This window comes from Podarcis pityusensis (assembly GCF_964106645.2).
Source record: "Podarcis pityusensis genome assembly, chromosome: 16".
In the NCBI taxonomy this organism is placed as follows: Eukaryota; Metazoa; Chordata; class Lepidosauria; order Squamata; family Lacertidae; genus Podarcis; species Podarcis pityusensis.
Genome location: NC_138041.1, coordinates 28,503,405 through 28,530,102, shown reverse-complemented (window position 1 = coordinate 28,530,102; position 26,698 = coordinate 28,503,405). Strand labels below are relative to the sequence as shown.

At 44.9% G+C, this 26,698-nt stretch overlaps 3 protein-coding genes across 6 annotated transcripts in view; 2 read left to right on the top strand and 1 right to left on the bottom strand.

The window, feature by feature from the left end:
• Positions 1 to 20,578, top strand: part of LOC308465263 (clathrin heavy chain 1-like) — a 61,764-nt gene extending 41,186 nt beyond the window's left edge. The window contains exons 20-34 of one of the 4 annotated variants that reach the window (XM_080985022.1): positions 2,816 to 2,999; positions 4,075 to 4,267; positions 4,683 to 4,840; positions 4,966 to 5,130; positions 5,951 to 6,058; positions 6,938 to 7,105; positions 7,666 to 7,815; positions 8,754 to 8,885; positions 9,428 to 9,538; positions 10,144 to 10,314; positions 10,757 to 10,978; positions 12,138 to 12,158; positions 16,117 to 16,192; positions 17,059 to 17,091; positions 18,907 to 20,578. In XM_080985022.1, coding sequence (XP_080841148.1) covers positions 2,816 to 2,999; positions 4,075 to 4,267; positions 4,683 to 4,840; positions 4,966 to 5,130; positions 5,951 to 6,058; positions 6,938 to 7,105; positions 7,666 to 7,815; positions 8,754 to 8,885; positions 9,428 to 9,538; positions 10,144 to 10,314; positions 10,757 to 10,978; positions 12,138 to 12,158; positions 16,117 to 16,192; positions 17,059 to 17,084 — 1,885 coding nt within the window. In that variant the 3' untranslated portion in view covers positions 17,085 to 17,091; positions 18,907 to 20,578. The remainder of the gene's footprint in view (positions 1 to 2,815; positions 3,000 to 4,074; positions 4,268 to 4,682; positions 4,841 to 4,965; positions 5,131 to 5,950; positions 6,059 to 6,937; positions 7,106 to 7,665; positions 7,816 to 8,753; positions 8,886 to 9,427; positions 9,539 to 10,143; positions 10,315 to 10,756; positions 10,979 to 12,137; positions 12,159 to 16,116; positions 16,193 to 17,058; positions 17,092 to 18,906) is intronic. The other 3 variants (XM_080985023.1, XM_080985020.1, XM_080985021.1) reach the window with 3 other exon arrangements.
• The window catches only part of LOC308465334 (uncharacterized protein), a 118,655-nt gene continuing 104,121 nt past the window's right edge, over positions 12,165 to 26,698 (bottom strand). Inside the window, exon 4 of the transcript XR_013980394.1 lies at positions 12,165 to 13,405. The gene's annotated coding sequence lies outside the window, so the exon portion shown is untranslated. The remainder of the gene's footprint in view (positions 13,406 to 26,698) is intronic.
• The window catches only part of SLC25A1 (solute carrier family 25 member 1), a 55,028-nt gene continuing 53,595 nt past the window's right edge, over positions 25,266 to 26,698 (top strand). The window contains exon 1 of the mRNA XM_080985259.1: positions 25,266 to 25,593. Coding sequence (XP_080841385.1) covers positions 25,479 to 25,593 — 115 coding nt within the window. The 5' untranslated portion in view covers positions 25,266 to 25,478. The remainder of the gene's footprint in view (positions 25,594 to 26,698) is intronic.

Below are 26,698 nucleotides of genomic sequence, written 5' to 3'. Positions count from 1 at the left end.
GCATGGAAATGACTGTTATGTGCTAGGCTTCATAGTGTAAGGTTTGCTCTAAAATGGGTATACTATATACTATATATAGCAGGTCTGAAGCTCAACATCAAAAAAACGAAGATTATGGCCACTGGGCCCATCACCTCCTGGCAAATAGAAGGGGAAGAAATGGAGGCAGTGAGAGATTTTACTTTCTTGGGCTCCATGATCACTGCAGATGGTGACAGCAGTCACGAAATTAAAAGACGCCTGCTCCTTGGGAGAAAGGCGATGGCAAACCTAGACAGCATCTTAAAAAGCAGAGACATCACCTTGCCAACAAAGGTCCGTATAGTTAAAGCCATGGTTTTCCCAGTAGTGATGTATGGAAGTGAGAGCTGGACCATAAAGAAGGCTGATCGCCAAAGAATTGATGCTTTTGAATTATGGTGCTGGAGGAGACTCTTGAGAGTCCCATGGACTGCAAGAAGATCAAATCTATCCATTCTGAAGGAAATCAGCCCTGAGTACTCACTGGAAGGACAGATCGTGAAGCTGAGGCTCCAATACTTTGGACACCTCATGAGAAGAGAAGACTCCCTGGAAAAGACCCTGATGTTGGGAAAGATTGAGGGCACAAGAAGAAGGGGGTGACAGAAGACGAGATGGTTGGACAGTGTTCTCGAAGCTACCAGCATGAGTTTGACCAAATTGCGGGAGGCAGTGGAAGACAGGAGTGCCTGGCGTGCTCTGGTCCATGGGGTCACGAAGACTCAGGACATGACTAAACGACTAAACAACAACAAATATATAGCAGAAGTAGTAGACCAGCCACTGCAAGCCTAATTGTCCGCCCCCCACAGCAATTTCAGATGGGACCCTTCCCAATACAGTCATACCTCGGGTTACAGACACTTCAGGTTGCGTTTTTTAGGGTTACAGACACACCAAAACCCGGAAGTACTGGAATGGGTTACTTCCAGGTTTCGGTGGTTGCGCATGCACAGAAGCGCTAAGTCACTTTGCACATGTGCAGAAGTTCTGAATTGCAACCCACGCTTGCGCAGACGCTGCGCTGTGGGTTGCGAACGCTGCGGGTTGTGAACGTTCCTCCCGCACAGATCACGTTCACAACCCAAGCGTTCACTGCATTTAGCTGTGGCAACACAATCATTTTATTTTATTATCTTGGCCATTGCCCCATCCTCCTTGTCCTTTGCTTCAAGATGTTTCATGAGGCTTTTCTTATGATTGAGAATGGAACTTAGCTGTGTTGGTCTGCTTGGCGTTATCATTTGGAACTGCAAGGGAAGTCAGCTGTGTTGAGGGCTGTTGCCTCCGGGGCCCTGAAATGGGAGACCCCCAAAGACTTTTTCCATTGGGGTCAAGCAGAATGCAGCGCTGGAAAAGGCATTTCCCCTCTTCTCCAGTGCACTTAGCAACATAAACCAGCTGGTATATGCACACTTAATCTTCTGGCATAACACAGCAAGAAGAGCGAGACATCGTAGATCTAATCTACTATTTATTTACACACTATGTACAGACAAAGGCCTAATGGCGTCCATTCTCTCCAGCTCCGAGAGAACAAACAAAAATAAAAGCGAAAGTACAGTGTAAAAGTACCCGCAGTGGAAGAGATAAGACTTCTTCCTTTCCCAGAGTTGTCCCGGACAGGCATGTGATTTACAACAATCTCATCTGCAGCATCGGAGGAGTGAAATTGCTAACAGTTTCCTTGTAGATAGAGGCGGCAACAGTGGTGCATAGTTTGCTGCAGAGACGTTTGGACTGTGAATTATAATAGCAATAAATAATGAGTGAAGAAATTATTATTATTATTATTATTATTATTATTATTATTATTATTATATGCTGCCCATCTGACTGGTTTGCCCCAGCCACTCTTGGTGGCTTTCAGCAGATTAAACCATCAGACAGAGTAAAACATCAGTCCTTAAAAAATTTCCTTAAACAGGGCTGCCTTCAGGTGTTGTCTAACAGTCTGATAGTTGTTTATTTCCTTGACATCTGATGGGAGGGCGTTCTACAGGCCGGGCGCCACTACCAAGAAGGCCCTCTGACTGGTTCCCTCTAACCTCACTTCTCACGGTGAGGAAACCACCAGAAGGCCCTCGGAGCTGGATCTCAGTATCCGGGCTGGGTGATGGGGGCAGAGACACTCGTTCAGGTATACAGGGCATCCTGAAACAATCATCTTGTTTCAGTTGCTCAGCAAATTTTTATTGAGTATCAGTTGTTTTGTGAATCAGCATGTGAAATTGAGTATATGGCAGCTTTTCAAAACATGAGTTTGGTATGAATTTTAAATTTAGGAGTCTCTATCCTCTGTAGGCTTGGGAAGGTAGCACAGATGAATCAAGAGGGCTGCTTACAATAAATACAATAAATAAACCAATTACTTATTAAAGAGACAAAGAGCCAATAAAATATTAATGGATTTGTTAAATTAAATAGTAATGAATTATTACTGAGCTTTTGGCCCTCTGCCACACTCGCTTTCACACTTGGCCTCCCTGTACAAGGAGAAATGTACCAGTGTGGCTCTTGTGATGAAAATGGCTAGTCACCCCAGTTATATAGTGTGACAGGCCACAACCCTGCTCATGTTTCTATTGCGTTGTGAAGTTGCATTGACTTGAGCTGCTAGAAGCTAGTTTTGGTTTCAAGTTAATTAATGCTCACTTTTAAAACTGGTTACTGTTGCCCAGACATAGTTGTCTTTTATTCCTGCGCCACTCCTAAAATACTCTTACGCAAACTCTGCAGGGAAGCCTGCTAGTTGAATCTACTTCTTGACTGTTTGATTCTTTGCCCTTAAAAGGAATCTTCAGAATCTCCTAATACTGACGGCCATTAAAGCAGACCGAACACGCGTGATGGAGTATATAAACCGCCTAGACAACTATGATGCCCCAGATATTGCAAATATTGCTATTAGCAATGAGCTGTACGAAGAAGCTTTTGCCATCTTTCGGAAATTTGATGTGAATACTTCTGCAATTCAGGTGAGGCTCAGTACAGATCAACAGCTAGTGCATCTTGCAGAGACCTCCCTTGACCTAGAAAATTAAATATTGTAATGCTTATGCATGAAACGTCAGCAAAATGGAGCACACTTGGATGTTTATATCAGGCATAGGCAAAGCCGGCCCTCCAGATGTTTTGGGACTACAACTCCCATCATCCCTAACAGGACTAGTGGTCGGGGATGATAGGAATTGTAGTCCCAAAACAGCTGGATGGCCAAGTTTGCCTATGCCTGGTTTCTATACCTGAAGAGCAAGAAGGGAGTCTTAACTTCAAGGATGAGTGACAGTGGCTGTTTCCTTGGTTGTATTGGATAGATTTATATAAACCTGTTCAGTGATGTCCAAGGCTTTGCCAGAAACTGTCATCACCTACATGAGCTGCTGAACTTTTTTTTTTCTTCCTCAAGATGGCAAGCTTTCTATTTGCCCGGTAAATCCACTAGACATATACAAATATATGCAGCACTGGATGAATGGGGAGAGGTTGTGCCCATATAATGCAACAGTCTATGGAACACTGCTTTATACAGTGGTACCTCTGGATACGAATTTAATTTGTTCCGGGGGTCCATTCTTACCCTGAAACATTTGCATCCAGAGGCGCCTGTTCTGCGCATGCGCGGGCGGCGGAAACCTTTCCGTTACTTCTGGGTTTGCCGTGTGCGTAGCCCGAAGCATTCGTATCCAGAGGTGTTCGTAACTAGAGGTACCACTGTATATAAAATCTGAACCCTCGCTATATGAACACTGCTTCATGTATAAATTGTCAGATTCAGTGATTTGTTTTAAAGGATTATGTTACTTTGTGCATTTTATTTGTTTACACAAGCCACAGGGTGGTTTTCATCAGCATAAAGGACAACGTATAAACCATCTAAATAAACAAAAGATTCTAGTGATGTTCTAAGGTTGTTTGGGCTTTGTACCTTTTTCTAGACTTGAATCATTCTTCTTTTTCTTTTTCTTTCTCTCTCTCTCTCCCCCCCCCCCCAACTCTCTGTGGTGCCCACTGGACATTTATTGGGACTTTCATTTTGGTAACCTCTCCTAGGTGTTGATAGAACACATTGGCAACTTGGATCGTGCTTATGAATTTGCCGAGAGATGTAATGAACCAGCAGTTTGGAGCCAGCTGGCCAGAGCACAGCTCCAAAAGGACTTGGTGAAGGAAGCCATAGATTCTTACATAAAGGCTGATGATCCTTCTGCCTACATGGAAGTTGTCCAGGCAGCCAACAGAAATGGTAAGCTCAAATGTTTCTTTTCACTTAGCAGGACGTGGTAATTTTAATCCTTGCTCGATTAGCGGAAATCCTTTGGGAAGACCATCATTTGACAAAGCCGGATTGTATAAAACATCCCCATGCCAGATCTCTTCAGTATGTACCTCTAATTCTGAAAGGGTTGCATGGTAATAAATAGAAATGTGTTAAGTTTGTTTAAAAACACTGATAAAAGGTACTTCAGATAAATGAATTACTAGAATATCCATCCTGTTTAGGATCGGTATTTCAGTACAGTATACATAAAATCTCTTTGTACTGCTGAGAGGTGGAGCATATTGTTGCTTCTTTGCAAGTGTAGGGAACAAAAACTAAACTAAATTCAAGGGAACTAATTTATCTTTATCCTCTTCTCTCCCCTTGCCTGCTTGTTAAGATAACTGGGAGGATCTGGTTAAATTTTTACAAATGGCTAGGAAAAAAGCAAGGGAATCTTACGTCGAGACTGAACTTATATTTGCCTTGGCAAAAACTAATAGGCTCTCGGAGCTAGAAGAGTTTGTCAGCGGCCCCAACAACGCTCACATACAGCAGGTATGTTTTCTACTTAAATGCTAGCACTTCCAGCTAAACTAACTTCTGACCTGGATTTTGAAATACGCCAGCTCCAGCTTTTGTGCCCCAGCACTCCTTCACTGTCACAAACTCTTCCTCTTTAGGTTGGCGATCGCTGTTATGAGGAGGGCATGTACGATGCGGCCAAACTTCTCTACAACAATGTGTCTAACTTTGCTCGCCTGGCATCTACACTGGTTCATCTTGGGGAGTACCAGGCAGCTGTTGATAGTGGCCGCAAAGCCAACAGCACCAGGACGTGGAAGGAGGTAACTCGTTTTGTGCTGCAAGGGAAGGTATTAAGACTAGCAGTTAAAGATCTCGACACAACCTAATGGCTGCTGTTTAAAAAAACCAACCACCCTAGTGCAAAAGGCAATACCTTTTTTAGAGAATCAATTGCATCTTCTGTTCTGAACGGCAGGACCAAAGGGAGGGCTTGTGGGAGTGGTTGGGTGCAGAGATACCAAAGAAGGATGCTAAGAACATCAGAATGGCCTATTCTAGTGCTTTATTAAAAAAGGTGTGGATTTACAGCAAAGCAGCCTGCCAGTTCTCCAAGGCTTTGCAGATACAGGGCGGACACCGCAGCAAGAAGATGGCTTCTCCGCGCCCAAGCCAACATGCATACAGTCTTTATACACAAAGCAGCATATGTCACTTTGTCTAGGACCTCCCAACACTTCCCCTGCCCAGATGAGGACATAGGTGGCAAATACCCAGGTCTTACAAATAGCTCCCCTTTCTGGGCTCAGAGCCCAGCACCCCCGAACCCAAGGATAAGGATAACATCCAAGTGAGCCAGTTAGCTTATATCAAAGCAAGTGAATAAACATATATGAGCTCATTTCTACAACCACTACCAATTAATTGTGGGGTTATCTTGACTACCAAGATGGTGCTAGCAAAGCTTCTGGAACAGTCCACATTAAGGTCAACACAACCTTCATACCTACTTTATGGAAAATATTTCAGATCAATGTCCATGTGGGGGACTGGCTCAAATCCTGATCTAAGGGATATAAGGTATTTGGGCAAGTTGACTTGTAACGCAGTTTGCTAACAGCATTTTTTGTTTCCCACTTGCAGGTGTGCTTTGCGTGTGTGGATGGAAAGGAGTTCCGGCTTGCGCAGATTTGTGGCTTACACATAGTAATCCATGCTGATGAGCTTGAAGAGCTGATCAGCTATTATCAGGTGGGATTCCTTTAACTGTTTTGAAAGTGTAAAATGCCCCTGGCTGCTTGTTTGCAGCAGTGCTATTATAGTATTTAAAACCCGATTCCCCACAAGCTTAAGACAGCTAACGCAAGCTAAAAGATCCATAGTATTTATGGCTTAAGTTAATGTTAATTGATATCCAGTATGGACAGGGCTAAAGCCAGGTGTACATCTCTAGAAAACTGCAGCTGGAGGAATTAATGTTATGCCACAAGTTTTCTTTGCTTCAGTAGAATATTCTACACATTCATTAGGAGGCTAGAGAACCACTTCAAATGGCTGTGCAGATGCGCCAAGGTGTGTCGTCAGTGTGTCATAGTCTAAATGTTGGGCCTTCTAGTTCCCAGCTGCTGCTTCATACTAAATGGCCCACATACCTTATCCTTCACTTATGAACAAGCTACTACAATGGTACCTCGGTTTTCGAACGTAATCTGTTCTGGAAGACAGTTCGGCTTCCAATACATTTGAAAAGCAAGGCGCAAAGGGCCTTGCAGAGGCGACCTGCAATTTCAGTGGAGAAAATGGGGGGGGGGGGACGCAGCGGAAGCCGTTCTACTTCCGAGGTGTGTTCGAAAATGGAAGCATTTCCTGCTTGGTTTTTGGCGTTTGAAAACCGAAACGTTCTGCTTCTGAGACACTTGAAAACCGAGGTACTACTGTACTACTGACTTTGAATGTTGCCTAAAGGTGTTTAGAACATCCTATATCTAAGTTAAACAGTCTCTTCTGCAATCTTTTTTAATACATTCCGTCTTCAGGCATTATCACTGGTTTTAAAATTGCAAGGCTTTTTCATTTTTCTTTGCAAGTGAGATATATGCTTCTTAAACATGCTGTGGTTTTTAATCCTAGGATCGTGGATACTTTGAAGAGCTGATTGCCCTCTTAGAAGCTGCTCTGGGCCTTGAGCGTGCCCACATGGGGATGTTCACTGAACTTGCCATCTTGTACTCTAAATACAAACCTCAGAAGATGAGAGAGCACCTGGAATTGTTTTGGTCCAGAGTCAACATTCCCAAGGTATTTGACAGTATACCTGTAATTGAGTCAATCATGTAACACAAATTATTTAAAAGTTTTTTTTTTAAATGCCTGCTTTCCTAGCAACAAAAATACATGTCAATTCAAATAAAATAAAAACCATAGTGGACACAGAAAAAAAGTGTCATAGGACAAGGGTAATATCCAAAGACATTCCAGAAGAAAGTTTTTACTGTGGAAAGCTGGGAGTGAGGTGGCCAGGTGAATATTGAGGGCGAGAGGAGTGGGCAGTTCCTGGGGGAAATGGAGAAAAGATCCTGACCTGTTTAGTTACCCACCTTCTGATTTCCACAAGCAGGACAATGCAGAACGTGGCACCCAGTGGTGGAATACTGGGCAAGTTCATGGGGATAGCAGTAGTTCTTCAGCTATCTTGGCCTCAGGCTATTTAAGGCTTGTACTGTCAAAGATTGCATACTTTAATTGGGCCCCGAATTAAACAGAGCAAGTGGCCTGAATTCTTGTCTTTTCAGCGGTCTACTTAAACTATTGCTTTGGCTACTGCCTGATTTGTACCTTTCCTTTCCTCTCCCCACAAGGTGCTTCGGGCAGCAGAACAGGCCCATCTTTGGGGAGAGCTGGTTTTCCTCTATGACAAATACGAAGAATATGACAACGCAATAATTACAATGATGAACCACCCTACCGATGCATGGAAGGAAGGGCAGTTCAAGGACATAATTGCAAAGGTAAGCAGCTGTAATGGTAACAACTCCTCAGCTTGACCCCCAAAACATGTTGAGTTTCACACCGGTTCAGGTATTCAGATCTGTTGGTGTGTCTTGAAAACCCAGCGCGTGGCCAAGGGACTATAAGACATAGCCAAATCTTCCTGTGGCAGGAACACCATACATCATCCAGCTTCTTAATAATACATTCTGATTTTCTAAAGTTGCTTCTCTGAGAAACAGGCGCTTATGCACCCTCATCCAATCCATTATTGCTAGACACTGTTTTAGCACCAAAACAGCTTCCTCACATTTAGATGGAAAGAAGAGGGAGAGAGTTGGGTATCATCTGCATACTGGTGGCACTGAACCTCAAAGCACCGGGCAAGCTCTCCCAACAGTTTCATGTGGTTTTGACAACTATTAACTCTTTAGTTAATAGGAGAGCCAGTGTGGTGTAGTGGTTAAGAGCGGTAGACTCGTAATCTGGTGAACCGGGTTCGCGTCTCCGCTCCTCCACATGCAGCTGCTGGGTGACCTTGGGCTAGTCACACTTCTTTGAAGTCTCTCAGCCCCACTCACCTCACAGAGTGTTTGTTTTGGGGGAGGAAGGGAAAGGAGAATGTTTCTGCTTTGAGTCTCATTCTGGTAGTGATAAAGCGGGATATCAAATCCAAACTCTTCTCTTCTTCTTTATCCAGCCCAACAGGGCATCAGACATGCATCACTTCTTAGGTACACTTAAGTTAGCAACTATGATTCCATTTTCTAAGGATGGCAGCATGTTAAAGCTTGCAGATTTATTTCTTTATTTGCTCTAACTTTTTATACAGTACTGCCATGCAGAGCTGTTAAAGACTCTTGAGCACCAAATAAGAGGGTCATAGTTAACTAAATGCTGTTTGTTAAATCACTCTCAGGGGCAGCCAATTACCTCACAGCTTGAATTTGTTCTCTAGGTGGCCAATGTGGAGCTATATTACAAAGCGCTGCAGTTTTACTTGGATTATAAACCACTGCTGATCAATGATCTCCTTCTGGTATTATCTCCAAGGCTGGATCACACCAGGACGGTCAGCTTTTTCTCCAAGGTGAGTTAGAGGAGGCACAAATTTAAAATGGGCTAAATTACATACTTCTCTTGAAGACCTTTCCATTTCAAGTTGTACCTTCAAGGCAAAAGGGGTTTCATCTCTTATCATGCCAAGACATAATAATAATAATTTATTATTTATACCCCACCCATCTGGCTCAGTTTCCTTAGACTAACTTTTCCCCCCGTTTCCAAATCCTCCTGTTGCATACATAAATTTGTATAAAATGACTTAAGGTAGTAATGTGAATGTATGGGGGGATGGGGAGGAAATGGTGTCGGCTTTCGTACATCTGTATTGTAAAGTAATATGTGAAAACCAATTTAAAAAAAACACATAAAAAAATAAAAATAAAATGACTTAAGGTCTTAAATTGTGGATATACCATTTGTTCCAATAAGGTTTTGTTTTGGGAGATGACTAGTTTCTAGGGTTTAATGTGACTTAAATTAGGTGGGCCCTGTTACCTTAGAGATGTACTTTGTGGGAGGCCCTTCAGCAAGAACAACTCTTTGCCTAAACAATTGCATTGCCCCTAGGTTAATCAACTGCCTCTAGTGAAACCTTACCTGCGCTCAGTCCAGAATCATAATAATAAAGGAGTCAATGAAGCGCTGAACAATCTTCTGACAGAGGAGGAAGACTACCAGGTGAGTTTGCCAGCGATTATGGCATTTTTCTATAGAAGCATAATTATGGCATGTATGCAGAATGACTACATAATTCATTACTTTAAAATGCTTAATCTTTGTATCAGCTCCATACATTCCTCTTCAGCCAGGCCTTTGGTGGATTAATTAATATTCAATGGCCTTTTAAATGTGTTTGTGGGAGGGGGGGTTATTATTAATTTTTGTTGTAACTATTTTGTGCTTTTACCCTGTATTTTTTATCTCGTGAACTGCCCTGAGATCTTCAGAATGAAGGGCAGTATATAAATTAAATAAATAAGCAAATAAATAAATTAACACCCCCCCCCCCCAATTTGCCCAGAAGGCCCTTTGGCTGAAAAATTTTCCCCATCACAGCATTAAACAGATCTGAGGTCAGTGGTTTTAAGTGCGTACAGAGTAGTTTCTGATGTAAATCTGTAGCCCGCTACTTAAAGCCCATGGAAGAATGTCCTTTGTGTTTTGCTGTGCTCAGAAGCTTCGACGAAAACTCTGTGATACAGCACTGTAGGCTTAGCATCGCTTGTAGCAATTTAAATCGCTCCTCCATGTGCCTGACTATAACTTTCTCCCCCTTCCAATAGGGCTTGCGAGCATCCATTGATGCCTACGACAACTTTGATAACATTACACTGGCTCAGCGTCTAGAGAAACATGAGTTGATTGAATTCAGACGCATTGCTGCTTACCTGTACAAAGGCAATAACAGATGGAAGCAGAGTGTTGAGCTCTGCAAGAAAGATCGCTTATATAAGGTCTGTTTTCGTTTTGCGTTGTTAGTTCCTCCTTGTATGTACAGTGGTACCTCAGGTTAAGTACTTAATTCGTTCCAGAGGTTTGTTCTTAACCTGAAACTGTTCTTAACATGAAGCACCACTTTAGCTAATGGGGCCTCCTGCTGCTGCTGCTGCGCCGCCGGAGCAAGATTTCTGTTCTTATCCTGAAGCAAAGTTCTTAACCTGAAGCACTATTTCTGGGTTAGCAGAGTCTGTAACCTGAAGCGTATGTAACCTGAGGTACCACTGTACTGGGAGCACGCGGGATGGAATTTTAAACAATTTTTTATCGTAAAAGCCTGCAGAAGATGAAGCAGTCCTACACCTGTTTTTGCGCTTATGCATCCTGCTCTAGTATCATGCATGAGAAGTCTGATGTAGTTACTTCATGGCTCTAAATAAGTTTCATGGTGTTCTGTAGGATGCTATGCAGTATGCCGCAGAATCCAAAGATGCTGAGCTGGCAGAGAAACTGCTTCAGTGGTTTCTGGAAGAAGACAAGAAAGAGTGTTTCGCAGCTTCTCTCTTCACGTGTTACGACCTGTTGCATCCGGACGTGGTCCTTGAGCTGGCATGGAGGCACAACATTATGGACTTTGCGATGCCTTATTTTATCCAGGTGATGAGGGAGTACCTGACCAAAGTAAGTGTGGCTTCTCTAGAAAGGCTTGTTGCCTTGATCTCGAGTCCTAGGTGACATGCTTCAAATTTTGCCTCTAAATGACCTGGCAAAACGTTTCAGTTATTACCAAATTGCTTTAAATGCCATATTGCGAATGGTGGGGTGGAGACTAGCAGGAATCCTGAGATCCAGCCTGAAAAAATGAAGGGAACTATAAAAAGGACCTAGCTCTTCACATACATTTTCTGGAACTTGCCAACACCTAGTTAGTAGATTTACTCTTTTTATTATTTTATTTTTATCTCCCACTACAGATGGCCAGACACGCTAGCCAAAACTTCTCCTGGCTGCTCCCATTGCTGCTAAACCTTAAGATTTAAGTTTTTTTTCGTGAAGAAGTTGATCTCTGTTCTTTTTCACTTTTAAACATTTGGACTACTTCACTTTTACTAGCTCACTTGACTAAAACACTTTCTTTTAGATGTTCTTCCCTACTTGGAATACTACTTGGAATTGTTTTGGAAACAAATGTGCTCACACGCTGCTCTCCGTGAGCTGCATGGATCTGCTGTTTCCTTTTTATTCTTTTGACTGCCTGTAAAAAAGGCCTCAGGGTGGGATGCTGAAAGCTGGCTGGATCTTAGAGGTCTGTAACTGACAGCCATGTATTTCAGGCCAAAGGGACTACTTACATACTCATCCTTTTTGTAAGCACCTGGATATTAAAATAATAATAATTTTCCGCTAGAATAAAGCAAGATCAAAAGAGCAGCAGCAAAAATCTGGTTATCCCTTTGCCCTTCCCCACATCAGCCCATTGTAGTTACTGATACTTTCGTTAATTTAGTATGCAAGCCTATTGATGTATGGCAAGTACAGTGTAGGTTTTGGATTTGTGCAAGGCAACCCTTTTAATAGGTCATCTCTGAAACTGCATTGCGGATTAAGTATTGTAATGCTAAGTAAGCTTTCCGTGTATATAAACTTATCACTTTTGTGTTAAGTAAGATATTGGCTTCCCATAGGTTTAAATGCTGAGTATGCTTCTTTTCTGTGTGGGTCTCCTTTCCTATTTCTCCCTGCAAACTCCCCTGCCCATGTTTGTGTGATCTTTGCTTTTTCTTGAAATTGATTTTCTGGCTTATTGATTTTAAGTATTCCCCTCTGAATTTTCTTGCAGGTTGATGGTCTGTTTAATAAGGTGACCGTTGCTCTGGTTTTACATTGGCTTTTTAAATTTGTGTCCCTAAAACATATCTAAGGCTATTTGGGAGTCTTAACTGTAGCTTTTGCTGAAAAGCAGAATAATCTAGCTTTGGTCTAACTAATACCATAGTAAATATCTCTTCCACAGTAGCTTGGGAAAAATCCAACCAGACCTAGCTTGCTGTGTGCCCACTAGCTGCAAAGTAGGTCAGAATTCAGTTGTTTTAGGCACGGCAGCCAAATTTTCATCTTTAAGATGCTTATCTGCCTACAGTGCCTCCAATTATTTGGGAAAGTTTGCATCTGAAATGTCCAAATCTAATGCAATATCAAGGTAGTTGAGGCATCCCATGGTGGCCTAGCAAGGCCCTAACAAGCTAGTCTTGGGGGGGGCAAAGTGTGTAAAATGAACTTCTAATAATAATAATAATAATAATAATCCCTTTTTTACACTTGGGATATAACTGGGTCTTAGATCTGATGAGCGCTACCATCCTCTTGTCAAGCTGAACTCTGGTTGGATTTTACAAGTGGCAAGTGTCTACTAAATAATTCAGTCTTCCAGAAAGAGCGTGCATGAAAAGACTGCTTTTAAAATAAGAACTAATCTAGTACATGGAGGTAGTAATTAATTGGAGAACGAATTTCCCCATTTTTAATGTAAATAATTGTTTTAACTCCCCTCATGTGTACCTAACAGCAAGATGTGCATCCCTGTACCAAAATACATGCCTCCTATTAACAACCTTTTGAAAAGTAGGGATAGAAACCGATATCCCAGGAGATAACAAAGGTGGATATGCAAGAGGCTGTAGGTGGAAGATGCATCCCAGATCTGACGGGGACTACCTCCTGGGTGTGGGGAGGAGGAGGAGGAGAACTTATGATCAGATTCCTGGGCCAGCAACCTTTAACATCCAGTAGGAGTGCTGCAGCTTCTGCTGTGAAGGTATTACTATTCTGTTGACAGACCCATCGTTGATTGGTGAGTGGGTGGGCAGATTCCACACTTGCAAGGCCAGAATGAAGCCATTAATAGTAGCTTCCAAGAGGAAAGTTGCTGCAAATGCAAAAACTAAGTACAGTGGTACCTCTGGTTAAGAACTTACTTCGTTCTGGAGGTCCGTTCTTAACCTGAAACTGTTCTTAACCTGAAGCACCACTTTAGCTAATTGGGCCTCCCGCTGCTGCCGCGCCGCCGGAGCACGATTTCTGTTCTCACCCTGAAGCAAAGTTCTTAACCTGGGGTACTATTTCTGGGTTAGCGGAGTCTGTAACCTGAAGCGTCTGTAACCTGAAACGTCTGTAACCCGAGGTACCACTGTAGCAGCTAAGGAAACTGGACATATCCTATTCAGTTTCAAGCCAGTAGGTAAACAGTGTCTGGCAGCTTTTATGAGGCAATCTTGAATATTTAGCTTAGTAAAAGTTAGTATTGCTGTTAAACCCAAGATATAAATTCCCCCTGCCTTTAGCTTGAATATTTTTATAGTGTTTGAATGTAACAGCAACCAAGAGAGCTTAGATTTCTCCTCTTAATGGGACCGATTATGTTAGCAATAGTACTGGGGTTCCTTCCAGAGAAAAGTATCCTTTTGGGGGGTGGGTGGGTGGGTAACTTCATCCAAAAATGGGAAATCCAAGTGCACCATTAAAACTGCAATACAACAAAATTAAAAGGAATGCTGCCCAAGTGTACAAGACATGAAACGGCAAGAATCCTAAGACATTCTGGCCTTCACACAGTGGCAGAAACCTATCGACTGGTATTACAACCCTGCCTTTTACATAGGAATCGCTTACAGAAGTTAACTGTAATTGAAAAATGTAACTGCAGCCTGGTCCCTGGATAAGACAGAACTAGACTGAGTGAGGAGTTTATGCTCACATCCAAGAGAATGCAACTGCTCTTCAGCTGTCTGGCTTAGCAAAAAGCAAACCCTCTTCCAGTCTTGGAAATGCTTCCTCTTGAGTAAACTTCAATATTTAAGCTGCTCTAAGCAATGATGGTGACATTACAGTGGTACATTAAGGAGACATGCTGACATGACAGCTTGAACCTAAACAGACTCTTCTGGTATGACTTTGAATTTCCAGGAACTTGCCTTCCAATCCAAAGCAAAGTGAAACCTCATTGTAATGGCAGCTGTTAATGTTTCTTGCAATGTATTTGCAGAAACCCCACTAATTGGCCTGGCAGCTCTGAATGGACTTGCCGATCAGAAGGTCGGTAGTTCAAATCCCCGCGATGGGGTGAACTCCCGTTGCTCGGTCCCTGCTCCTGCCAACCTAGCAGTTCAAAAGCACGTCAAAGTGCAAGTAGATAAATAGGTACCACTCCTGCGTTTCCGTGTGCTGCTCTGGTTCTCCAGAAGCAGCTTAGTCATGCTGGCCACATGACCTGGAAGCTGTACGCTGGCTCCCTTGGCCAATAAAGTGAGATGAGAGCAGTAACCCCAGAGTCGGCCACGACTGGACCTAATGGCCAGGGGTCCCTGCCACTGAAACTGTATGTTGATAGTAAAACCAGACCGCAATATCCGTAAAATGCCCATCAGATTCTATAGGTACGGAACAGTTTCTTCCAATGAGTAGAGATGTCCAGGTCCTCATCTACACAACATGGGGTGAGGACTTGCTTGTCACATCTGGCCTTGCCTCTTGTTTGCATAAGCCAAAGAAGCCTTTGAAGTATCACGTTTCCCCTTGACCAGCTGGGAAGTCTGTTCAGAATGCAGGCAAAGAAGGGGATCGTGCTGCTCTTTGCCCCCCCCCGCCCCCTCCAAAAAAGAAAAAGTTGGTTTGGGGAAGAGGAGAAGCTTAACAATGCATTGAGTGTGCTGCCTATGTCTCTCTATCTTTATTCCTCCATGTCTGATGACTAGGTCACCCAGTGCTAGTGGTACATTGTTGCCCCCATCCCAGTAAAGCACATTTTGGGGGAAAGCAGGAATGAATAATAAATATAATAATAAAATTTTATTTATATCCCGCCCTCCCCAGCTGAAGCCGGGCTCAGAGCGGCTAACAACAGTAAAATAATACAGCATTCTAAAATCAATTCATAAAATCAGTTCAAATCAAATTAATGGCAACCATTGGGCTAGAGTTCTGTGAGGATTACCAAAGGAGAGGGTCAGGCTGTGCCTTGGCCAAAGGCCTGGTGGAACAGCTCTGTCTTGCTGGCCCTGCAGAAAGATGTCAAGTCCTGCAGGGCCCTAGTCTCTTGTGACAGAGGGTTCCACCAGATTGGAGCCACAGCCGAAAAAGCCCTGGCTCTGGTTGAAGCCAGCCTAACCTCTCTGTGGCCCGGGACCTCCAAGATGTTTTTGTTGGAAGACCGTAAGGTCCTCCGTGGGACATACCAGGAGAGGCGGTCCTGTAGGTACGAGGGTCCTAGGCCATAGCCGTTGACTTATGGGTGGGAGGAAGTAACATTCACTCAGGGACACCATTGGTGTGAGGATTAAGCTTGCCTCTGGTGAACTTCATGCCCAGCACGAGAAACACGTTTCACCTCCCTATAGCTGTCCATATTTTTTATTTTTTCAGTGCTCTGCCAATTTGTCCTAAGGGACCATTGAAGGGGCTCTTTGGGTTAGCTCTGGGTTCTGTTGCTTGATGGAATGTGGGAACTGGCTCTTGCAGGTAACGGGTGTTTCGAAAGGTGAATCTAGTCCGAAGCTCCCTGCGACTTAATTGTTCTGTGAACTTGACCATGCATTTTTGCTTGTGCCACAGGCCATCCTATTAAAGAGCTGATCTCTGGCAGTTGAGCAAATGCTGAAACTGGACTTAGTTCTGAAAGTAGAAAGTTGTGCTAGATCCGCTGACACGTTGAGACATAAATATTTTTAAATGAAAGCTGGAATGGAGGAAACACTTGGGGGGGGCGCAGAACTCGGGCGCTAAGAAGTTCCTTCATGAGAGTTTCCTTTCACTTTACAACTTAGGTGGATAAACTTGATGCTTCTGAAAGCCTAAGGAAAGAAGAGGAACAAGTAACTGAACCCACTCCAATAGTATTTGGTAGGTGAAGACTTGCTTTCTTTTTGTTAGGCCCTTAACTGAGAAGCGTTTCCAGAAATCCCAAGTATTTGTACTTAACAAACCCTCCGTGTGTTAATGCTGAACTAGAAGAACTTGAGATTTCTTCATAGGATCTAACTAAAAATCTGTTGCTGCCAGTGACTGCCATGTCGTCATCACAATGTAATTCAAGATATCGGTGTTTCAGAAGAAATCTAGTTTATGTTAGGTTTTCTCTCGCTCTCCTGGAAGCAGCTATGCAGCACAACTTGTTTACTGAAGTAAACTGACTTGAAGAGGGCTTATTTCCTAGCAATTCTTTCTAGGATTGCAGCCTTTACAGATTCTGGATGCTTTTCAAAGAGGTTTATTGGACACACGGACACACACACACACACACACTATGAACCAGTGTTGGGATAGAACAGCTGTGCTTTTAAAATCATTTCTCATTTATATGATCCACGAGTGGAGGCTGAACTAGGCAGATCCTGCTCCTGAAAGCTTGGAAGAAATTGCATGGTTGTAGAAAAGTGTGCGGGTGTACAAACGAAGTCCCATAGATATGGAATATTACACCACATTTGGCTCTCTGCCTTTTTTTTCCAGTAGAAAACACCCTCTCTAGTTAAAATGTTTTGCCATTTCAAGAAGTGTAGTGTTTCTAGACAGGCAAGGGTATTCTTGGTATATCTGAACTATGGTAGGGGAAAACTTTCCCTTCTGTGGGTGGCAAGACTCTTTGAAATTAAATCTTCTGGAAAAACAGAATCCCATTAAGGGAGAAAATGGTGCTTCTATTCCAGAAATGTGTAAAAAGTCTTTATTTTGGCAAAAGGTAGACTTTATTGACAATTGCATTCTAGGTCCCTCCATTAAAGGAAGTTCATGATGACGAGGTCAGTTCTCTACTGGGAATGGTTTTCAATGGGAGTTCAGTTTTCCCATGCATGAGGCATGCGTAGTTTTTTAGTAGAGTTTTAACAAATGTGTGTCTGGTCTGTGGCAGAATTAATAAGCATAGGCTGGGGAAATACGACTAACAGATCTAACTGCAACGTGTTTAAAACTCTTGGCTGTACAAATGTATATCGTATGGGGTTTTTGGTTTGAACTTTGAAAGATTCTCTTAATGTAGTTTTTTCAGGACCTAATAGGTGCCAGACAATTGAAACAAAATCCTGTCTCAGTCACTACTTCACCGCAGGGAAGGAGCAGGGAGGCATTTACTATAAAAAAAACACAGAACCCCTGAGCTATTTTTATATCATATGGGAGCTGTTCATTCAAGGATTTCTGAGGAAGTCTTGGCTGTTTCCCAGTCATGAAAAGGGGGGCAGGCAGCTCAAACATGCGGCTACACTGGAATTTCGAGAACTGTCCCTTGTCCGTCTGCCCTTCTTTTAAATCTGGGAAGGCCTTAGCTCAGCAGTAGAACCATTGGGGGGCATTCAACAATGTAGACCTGTTGAAATTACCGGCCCTAACATAAGTCATGTTCATTACCGTATTTTTCGCCCTATAGGACACACTTTTTCCCCTTCAAAAATGAAGGGGAAATCTGTGTGCATCCTATGGGACGAATGCAGGCTTTCGCTGAAGCTTGGAGAGCGAGAGGGGTCGGTGCTCACTGACCCCTCTCGCTCTCCAGGCTTCAGGAAGACATCCGCAGCATAGGGAGCCCTGCAGGAGTTCCCGCAGGGCTCCCTAGGCTGCGGATAGCAGCCTGCTTCCCAGAGCGCGGGACGCGCTGGAAGCAGAGCGCCCTGCACTTCGGGAAGACACCCGCAGCCTGCTTCCCGGGGTGCGCTGGAAGCAGAGCGCCCGGCACTTCGGGAAGACATCCGCAGCCTGCTGCACGGAGCGCGGGGAGCGCTGAAGCAGAGCGTCCCGCGCTTCGGGCAGACATCGGGCAGCCCCACAAGCTCGGGGGACAGCGGGGAGGCGGAGCGCCGCCATCACGCTGTTCCCCGACCTGGTTTGGATTCCTTTATTTCCTCCCAAAAAAACTAGGTGCGTCCTATGGGCCGGTGCGTCCTATGGGACGAAAAATACGGTAACTGGGTCTCCTCTGAGTAAAACCCACCAATTACATTTGTTACCTCTCCCAAGGAGATTCCCGTCCTCCCCATTCTGATCCTTGCAAAGTAAATCGGAGGCAGAGGTTTTCTCAGGTCGCTCAGTTTCATGGCTGGGGGGGGGGGGGAGGATTCGAACCTGCATCTTCCACAATCATAGTCCGGGATCCGAGCAATTGCACCGGGCTGCCTCTCAACACCACACAGGAGAAACCCCAGGTTCAGTCCTTTTGACTTTGCCAGCTTAGGAGTCAGTTCTGGAGAAAGACTCCTCACCTGAGATCTTGGAGCTACTTCCAGTTAGATTAGGACAGTATTTACAGTGTTTTTTTTTAAATCCTGTAAACCACGCTGTGATCTGCTGGTGAAGGTCAGTATGTAAATTTAATAAATATATATATATATACAGAGAAATAAAGATGGGCAAATAGTCTAACATAGTATAAGGCAGCTTTGTGTGACGTTAGAGCTGGAAATGTACCTTTTGCTTTTTCTGTATCAATCCTTTTTAAAAACAGACAAACACACCCCTGCATTTTGAACTGGGATTTGTTGGGTTCTGTGGGTTGGGGTATGCAAAAGGCCTTACCTTCCAAGTGACTTAAACGGACCCCCCCCCCCTTGTCTTTCTTCCAGGCCAGCAGCTGATGCTAACGGCAGGCCCAAACACAGTACCTCCACAGGCAAACTTCCCCTATGGCTACACGGCGCCAGGATTCACCCAGCCACCAGTTTACGGTTTCAATATGTAACTCGCGCTGCGAGACCTTTAACCGTCTCGGATCATCATTTTCCCGTCCCTCTTTTTTTTTTTTACTTTTTCTCCAAGAAGGCACAGATGACTCCCTGCGTTGGCTTGAATGCCCTTTTCAGCCCACCCCTACCCCCCCCCTTGGTTCAGAGACACCCAAAGGACACTGTGTTATTTATTGCTATGTCCTGTTACATTTCAACCTCAAAAGGCAGCTCTCCCCCCTCTCCTTTTATCTTGTTTTCCGTTAGCGACATTTCAAGGCTCTGTTTGAAGCGGAGGCAACACTCCAACTAAAACCAACATCCCAGCAATAACTTCTGGGGGCTAGGAGGATTTCTGGTGGTGGTTTTGGGCGTTTTAGTGCTGCTTTTTCCCTCTCTCTCCTTCCAGAGTCCTCTCTCTAGCCACGTGCATGTTGGGGCGTCCTCTGGCACCAAGCTGTTAACGTGTTAAAAAGTACTGTAACAGATGAAGCCGAACCTTCCAACTGGTGGGATATATGAAAATTGTATGTAACACACACCTTCTCCCCATTTGTTTGTAGCGCTGTGCAAAAAAAAAAAAAAAAGGAACTAAAAAGTGTATTTGGGGGCGACAGGGGGGAGAGGTGACACAGTTTACAGAATGTTGCAAAAAAAAAAAAAGCATCTATGCCTTCTGGATTTTTTTGTGTTTTTCTTTTCTTTTCTTTTTAAAAAAAACCTTCCTTGGAGAATAAATTGGATCATATCTCAGAGCAGACACTCCCCATATTTTTTGTTCCTGTAGTAAGTAATAGCATGATACTCATTGGCATCAAATGGTACACATTTTCAACAACATAACTTGGCTATGTGACTTTTTTTTCTTGACAAGCAAATGTCAGTGTGTTGCCTGGGCAGCCATAAGTATTGTAAATGTGTGCGGCAGAGAGGACCGTGTTGGTAAGAAACATAGCTGTCAACTTTCCCCCTTTTTAAAGAGAAATTCCCTTATTCCGAATAGGATTTCTCGCAAGAAAAGGGAAAAGTTGACAGCTATGGTAAGAAATGAGTTTGGAAGCCCCGGGAAGTAGGGGTGCACCTCCTTGCGTGACTTCAAGTCTCACCTTGAAAGCAAGTCTTCTGCTATGCTGGCTGTATTTGACCTGAAACTCTAAAGCAGGCGTAGGCTGCTCCTATCATCCCTAACCACACCATGCTGGCTGAGATGAGCTGGAGAGTCCACAGCATCTGGAGGACTCCAAGTTCCCAATTCCTGCTGTAAAACCCTCCGGGCGTTTGGAGATACCTTTCTGAGCCGGCAACAGCTCCAATTCCCATCCACCCCACCCCTCTTCTGGCTCTGTGCAGGAATTCTGTGAGATCAGATGGTCTGCCCACCAAACGCACTCTCGCTTTTCTTCTTCTTCCCAATAGAGAATGCCAACAGGGATGTTACTACTTTGTGCCACTCTTCAGAGACATATATCATTAACATTTTATGTACTTAAAACTAGATAATGTATAATTTATGGCTATGACTCTTGTGCTAATCATGGATATTATGAAAATCCAATTATAAACATAAATCAAACCAGTGTCCACTGTGTGGTTTGAAACAAGGGGGCTGGAGGGGAGGTGCTGTGTCAGCCTAAGGAGGTGCTTGTAGCAACCATGTAAATGCCCACAATTCTTTTCCTCGGCCGTGTTCTAGGACTAAAGGGGTTGTTTTCAAGTCAAAACTGGAATCAGCTGAGCTTTGGCTCCCATAACTGTGGAAGTGCAACGGCTTTTATGCAATCGTGGAAAGTGGCGTAAGGCCCAAACGCTGTGCTAGTAAACCGATGAGTGTCAGAGCTGGGCGGCATGTTGCTAAATTGTCTGAAACCAGTATGGCGTCAGATCGCGATACCAGTTTCAGACAATTTGAGCTGGCAGTACATTGCTCCGGCTCAAATTGCCTGCAGGCAGACAGACAGCCTGAGAAGATTCTCAGCGGGCACCTTTTCAGGCTGTGTCGTCCTGCCCGCCTCTGCCTTTGAGGAAGCCCCCCGCCTGTAAAGCTCATGCAAGCCAGAACGGTATGGGGGCTCGCTCAGCTTGGGGGGCAGAGGAGCCCCTCTGGCTCACGTGAGCCTGAGTGATATGGGGTCTTCCTCAGTAGGGCTGGGTGACGCAGCCAAGATACATTCCAGACACTGATATATCAGCATATAACGATATTTAGCTGCTGATATGTCACGATGTTGAAAACCAGGTATCGCCCAGCACTACTGTCAAATCTAGCAACTGCCTTCAATTTGCAGTGATGTGTTTACTGTTCAGTGTGCTTGCTTTCCCCACTGTAGCTTTCTTAATGCTCTCCCTGCTCCCACGAAAGAGAATATGTCACCTAAGGCTAAAACCAAACTTCCCATTGATTCGTATTTGGGAACTGTGAAGCACAGGGGTGCCAATTCTGATGTAGTTTGGAGTCCAAAGACAAGCCTTACCTTTACCAAATATTATTCCCTTGCATGTGGTGGCAAAGATACTGGCCGAGTCTAGGACAGCACAAAAACAGTTGGCATTTGCTGCCCTTGAAAGTATCTTGGTCTCTTGCAAGGTCCTATTTTACCATAATAAGCAAGAGCTCCTTGAAAGCTCATAACACTAGGCTTGGCTGAATGCTTGAAGTTTCTGGATGGTTAAAAGGCTCACCAGCCACATGTGATTTCCCTTTTCCTATGCCGCCTCTGTTCGTTCTTCCTTTTTAAAACCTTGCTAAACTGAATAAAATGGCAAGTAACTTTCTGCAGGCAGGCATTCAATAGTCCTGTGTACAGGATTCCTAAGTTCAAAGGTGTTGTGGGTTTTGCTTTGTCTTTAATGAAACTTGATTTATTTATGACGTGTATGCTGGCCCTTAGCACGAGATTTTTGTGGAGCTTACAATAAGCAAAAAGCAATTGAACTAAAAAGTAAAAACAAGTGTTATAGGGAAATGACACACACACACACACACACACACACACAAATCCCCCAGTGAAAAACTGGTATTTTTTTTAAAGATACTTGTACATACATAGTCGCTCACAGTAGGATTTTCATAGTGGTTGTCACTAAAACTTTGGTCCTGACTTTTCCTCCCCAAGGAGCCCAGGCTGGCAAACAAAAAAGCAGCAAAACCATATGATCAAAATAAATAAAAGCATTAATATCTGAAAACATTTGTAAATGTTCATATATTCACAAAATAATAATTTCAAGGTGGCTGAGAACAGTTTCAGATATCAGTTGTCCAGGTGAACAGGAATGTTGAATGTTTTTAAATTCCTCCTGTCTCTTAAGGGGGGGTGGGCAAGACCACCTCACCAGAAAAGGCCATACAAAAATGGTGAACTACGGCTGAAGAGGCCCCGTCACAGGTCAGTGCTAACCAGACAGCAGCCAGCAGTGATTTCAGCAACAGGGTCTCTCCGGCCCATTACAATCGTACCTTGGAACTCGGACGTTTTAGCTCCTGAAACCCACAAACCCAGGAGTGAGTGTTTCAGTTTGCGAACGTTTTTTGGAAGCCGAACGTCCAGTGGGGCTTCCGATTGATCAGAAGCCATACTTTGGTTTCCGAATGTTTTGGAAGTCAAATGGACTTCCAGAACGGATTCAGTTCAACTTCCAAGGTACAACTCTATAGGACTTGAGATGGTTGTGCAACGCACTACGGTGCCAGCAGTTGCCAAAGCAGCAGATAAAGGGATTAGGGTTGATGGGAAGGAGGCAGGGATTCACTGTTGAGAGGTTAATAGAAGGGCTGCAATGATGCTTCAAGTCCCTTGCATCTGCCAAGATGGGAATTAGTGGTGGGTTTATCCTTACATGGGCACAACGCATCTGAGGTTCATTTCCCTAAACTGTCAGGCTGCATTTTAATTGGTGTCCGCGTTGGGAACTGAAGTGCCATGATTGTATAGCAGAACTAAAACAAGTACAATAATTGTTGTTGTTTAGTCATTTAGTCGTGTCCGACTCTTCGTGACCCCATGGACCAGAGCATGCCAGGCACTCCTGTCTTCCACTGCCTCCCGCAGTTTGGTCAAACTCATGCTGGTAGCTTCAAGAACACTGTCCAACCATCTCGTCCTCTGTCGTCCCCTTCTTGTGCCCTCCATCTTTCCCAACATCAGGGTCTTTTCCAGGGAGTCTCCTTCTTTGGAGGTCTTTAAGCAGAGGCTTGACAACCATATGTCAGGAGTGCTCTGATGGTGTTTCCTGCTTGGCAGGGGGTTGGACTCGATGGCCCTTGTGGTCTCTTCCAACTCTATGATTCTATGATTCTCTTCTCATGAGGTGGCCAAAGTATTGGAGCCTCAGCTTCAGGATCCAGTGAGCACTCAGGGCTGATTTCCTTCAGAATGGATAGGTTTGATCATCTTGCAGTCCATGGGACTCTCAAGAGTCTCCTCCAGCACCATAATTACAGGACCTTTTAGAAACTGCAGAAAGCAAGTACCATAGCCAGTGAGCCATTTAACCTCTCTGTCTGTCTGTCTGGGCATGTGTGTGCATCGTACCAAAGCAAACGCTTGTTTTAGAAATACCGTCATTCCCACAAGTTTTAATAAATTGAAATAAAAGAATTAAGCTTCCTTTTTTTAGGAGAGCTGCAACACCACACCACGGTTCTAGAGTTTGTTTTGTTAATTGTGAGTTTCCCATCTCAGGAAGGAGTGTACCTTAATTGAAATGCTGTGAGCCAGCATAAATTTAATAGCCACTTGTAATCAAAATTCATCCAGTGCCCCTTTAACCTCATTGTGTTCCTTGAACACTGGGGTGCTGAACAGACCCTACTATTTAGGAAGTGGGCTGTGGTGGCAGTTGCCCATTACTGGTAGGGCAGAAGGCAAGGAGGCTACCAGTAGGTGGCGCCAGAGATGGAAGCTTGTATCTTCCAGATCCTGTTGGATTGCATTTTGACTCCCAGATGTAGTCCAAACCTGCCTATCCTGACCGGCCCTTACTCTGCAATCTTAGTAGGTTTTGGGGAAAGCCTTAATCCCTCTGACCGTAATGAGAGATTCCAGGAAAGCCCATCACTATCACTGAGCTGTGGGTCTTCCCTATAAAATGAATGCCTTCTTAAGTGCAAAAGTGGGAAACCTGAGAGAGTGGAGTGGAATTAATGGGTATTGAATTAGCTCAACAGAGGAGGAAGAGGAGGAGGAGGAGGAGGAGGAGGATAATAATAATAATAATAATAATAATAAATTTATTATTTGTACCCCGCCCATCTGGCTGAGTTTCCCCAGCCACTCTGGGCAGCTTCCAACAAAGATTAAAAATACATAAAAAACTTCCCTAAACACTCTGTACTTCATTAAGGCTAACTGAGCGTTCTGGGAAACTGACAATGCAAAGTTATCGAAGAACGTTTTACTGGCAAACCCCATTAAAGAGAAACATCCCAGCACGGGCCTCACTGGGTCCAGCACGGGGTGGGGGGCACGTGGAAGGCAGGGAATGAGTCTGACCACAAGTACCACCCGGAGAATGGAAGTGTTAAATTTAATTCATAAATAAAAGCGAGTCTGATTTTTTAAAAACCAAAACAAATGCAACTTTCTCCGTAGTTTCTGCTCACCCTGCAGAAATCGCAGCGCCACCTTAAATTGTAGGCAGGTTCTTAAAGCTCCAGTAGCAGCAGCAGCAGACTTCGCAATCAGGCCCTTCCCTGAGTTCCTAAGTCCGACCTACCGCTCTGCCTAGCTCCGTGTTGTCTACACGGACTGGCAGCAGCTCCCCAGGGTTCACAAACAGGGAGATGTCGCGGATTGAAGCCGGTCCCTTCTGCAAGCCAAGCAGCTGCTCCGAAGCAGGGACTGTGCAACGCTGCCTTCGCTAACACCATGCTTCTCTTTGCAAACCCCCCCAAAACCCCCCAGCAAACCGGACGCCCCACCTACTCCCGAGAAGCGGATCGCTTGCAATCCCTGGTTGCTCACTCAGCAGCAGAGCGTGAGAATCTTAATCGCAGAGTCCTGGGTTCGAATCCCGCGCGGCGGGGGAAATTCCTGCATTTGGGGGGGGGGGGGTTGCGCTAGATGCCGCGTGGTCCCTTCCAACTGCGCGATCTTCGGGGAAAGCAAAAGCAAGGCAGCCCCAATCCTGTCAGCTGCTGCCTCCTCCTCCTCCTCCTTTTCTTTTCCGCCCGTCCCTCCTTCCAGCATTAAAAGCCAATGGCGAGCCCGTGACGCTGGCTGCGTGGCGAGGGGCTGCCCCACCTCCGCTCGCGGGAAAAGGGGGCGGCGGCGCCCGCCTTGGCTAGCTGGATCGGCTCGGCTCCCGGCAGTATATAGAAGAAGCCCTGGCTGGGGATCCGGCGGCGGCAGCGACCTGGCAATTTCCTCCAGCTCCTGCTTCTTTTGCACTTGGATCAACTCACCCCCACCTGCCAGTTCTGCTGCTTTTGCAAAACTGTCCCGTCTGTCGGTGGGTCGGATCCTGCAACCATCATGTCTCCATCCTCGACGCCCTTCGCCAGCCCATTCGCCAGACCTCGCTGCCTGGCTGCAGCGGCTCCGGCGGGCAAAACCAAACTTACCCATCCGGGCAAAGCCATCTTAGCAGGTAAACAAACCGGAGTGGCTGCAGAAACATTTTATATTGTGACTTGGTTGGACGGGAGGGAGTGGATCGTCTCTAAAGTGGATCGGCTCACAAAGCTTGCTGCATTTAATGTTTTTTTTAAACGTGCCGCAAAAAAAACTTCTCTTCTCTTGCCCCCCCCCCCACTGCGCCCCACCCTCTGGGAAAAGTTTGCAACTCAAAACTTCCCCCTTCCAAAAGCGGATTTTGTTAAGAGCTCCTTCTTGATGGGGCCAAGTTCTCTTTTGCAAGAGCAAGTCTGGGCTGGTGGAAAGAATCCTGCAAAGATCAGATGGTGCCGCTTTGCGAGGTGTGTATGTGTGCGCGTCTATTATCTCTCCCCTCCAGCCGCCGCCTTTCCTCTTCTTTTTTTGCAACCGGTAGTACATGAAACAACAAGCCACTCGCGACCACGCCCCTTCTAGGCTGCTGTTCAGAGCTGATTGGCGGATGGGAATGGGCTGCGCCCCGCGCGAGCCTCTCTGTTGTTGACTAGTTGGCTGGATGCTCAAGTTCCTAGTCCCTGGGGTTTGCTTTGCCTCATGAGCTATGGGAGTAGCCGCCTTTGTAGGGAAACAGTTAATGGGACCCATCCGCAATGGTGTTCCGTTGTGGGTGCGTTCTGCAAAGCGTTCTAGACGAGAGAACAGCGCGTCAACAGTGGATTTAATTCTAATTTATTACTGTACAGTGGTACCTCGGGTTACAGACGCTTCAGGTTACAGACTCCACTAACCCAGAAATAGTGCTTCAGGTTAAGAACTTTGCTTTAGGATGAGAACAGAAAGCGTGCTCCGGCGGCGCGGCTGCAGCGGGAGGCTAAAGTGGTGCTTCAGGTTAAGAACAGTTTCAGGTTAAGAACGGACCTCCGGAACGAATTAAGTACTTAACCCGAGGTACCACTGTAGCCGCCTTTCTAGGGAAACAGTTAATGGGCCCTCAGGTTGCATATGCTTCAGGTTACAGACTCCGCTAACCCAGAAATAGTACCTCGGGTTAAGAACTTTGCTTCAGGATGAGAACAGAAATCGTGCTCCGGTGGCATGGCGGCAGCGGGAGGCTCCATTAGCTAAAGTGGTGCTTCAGG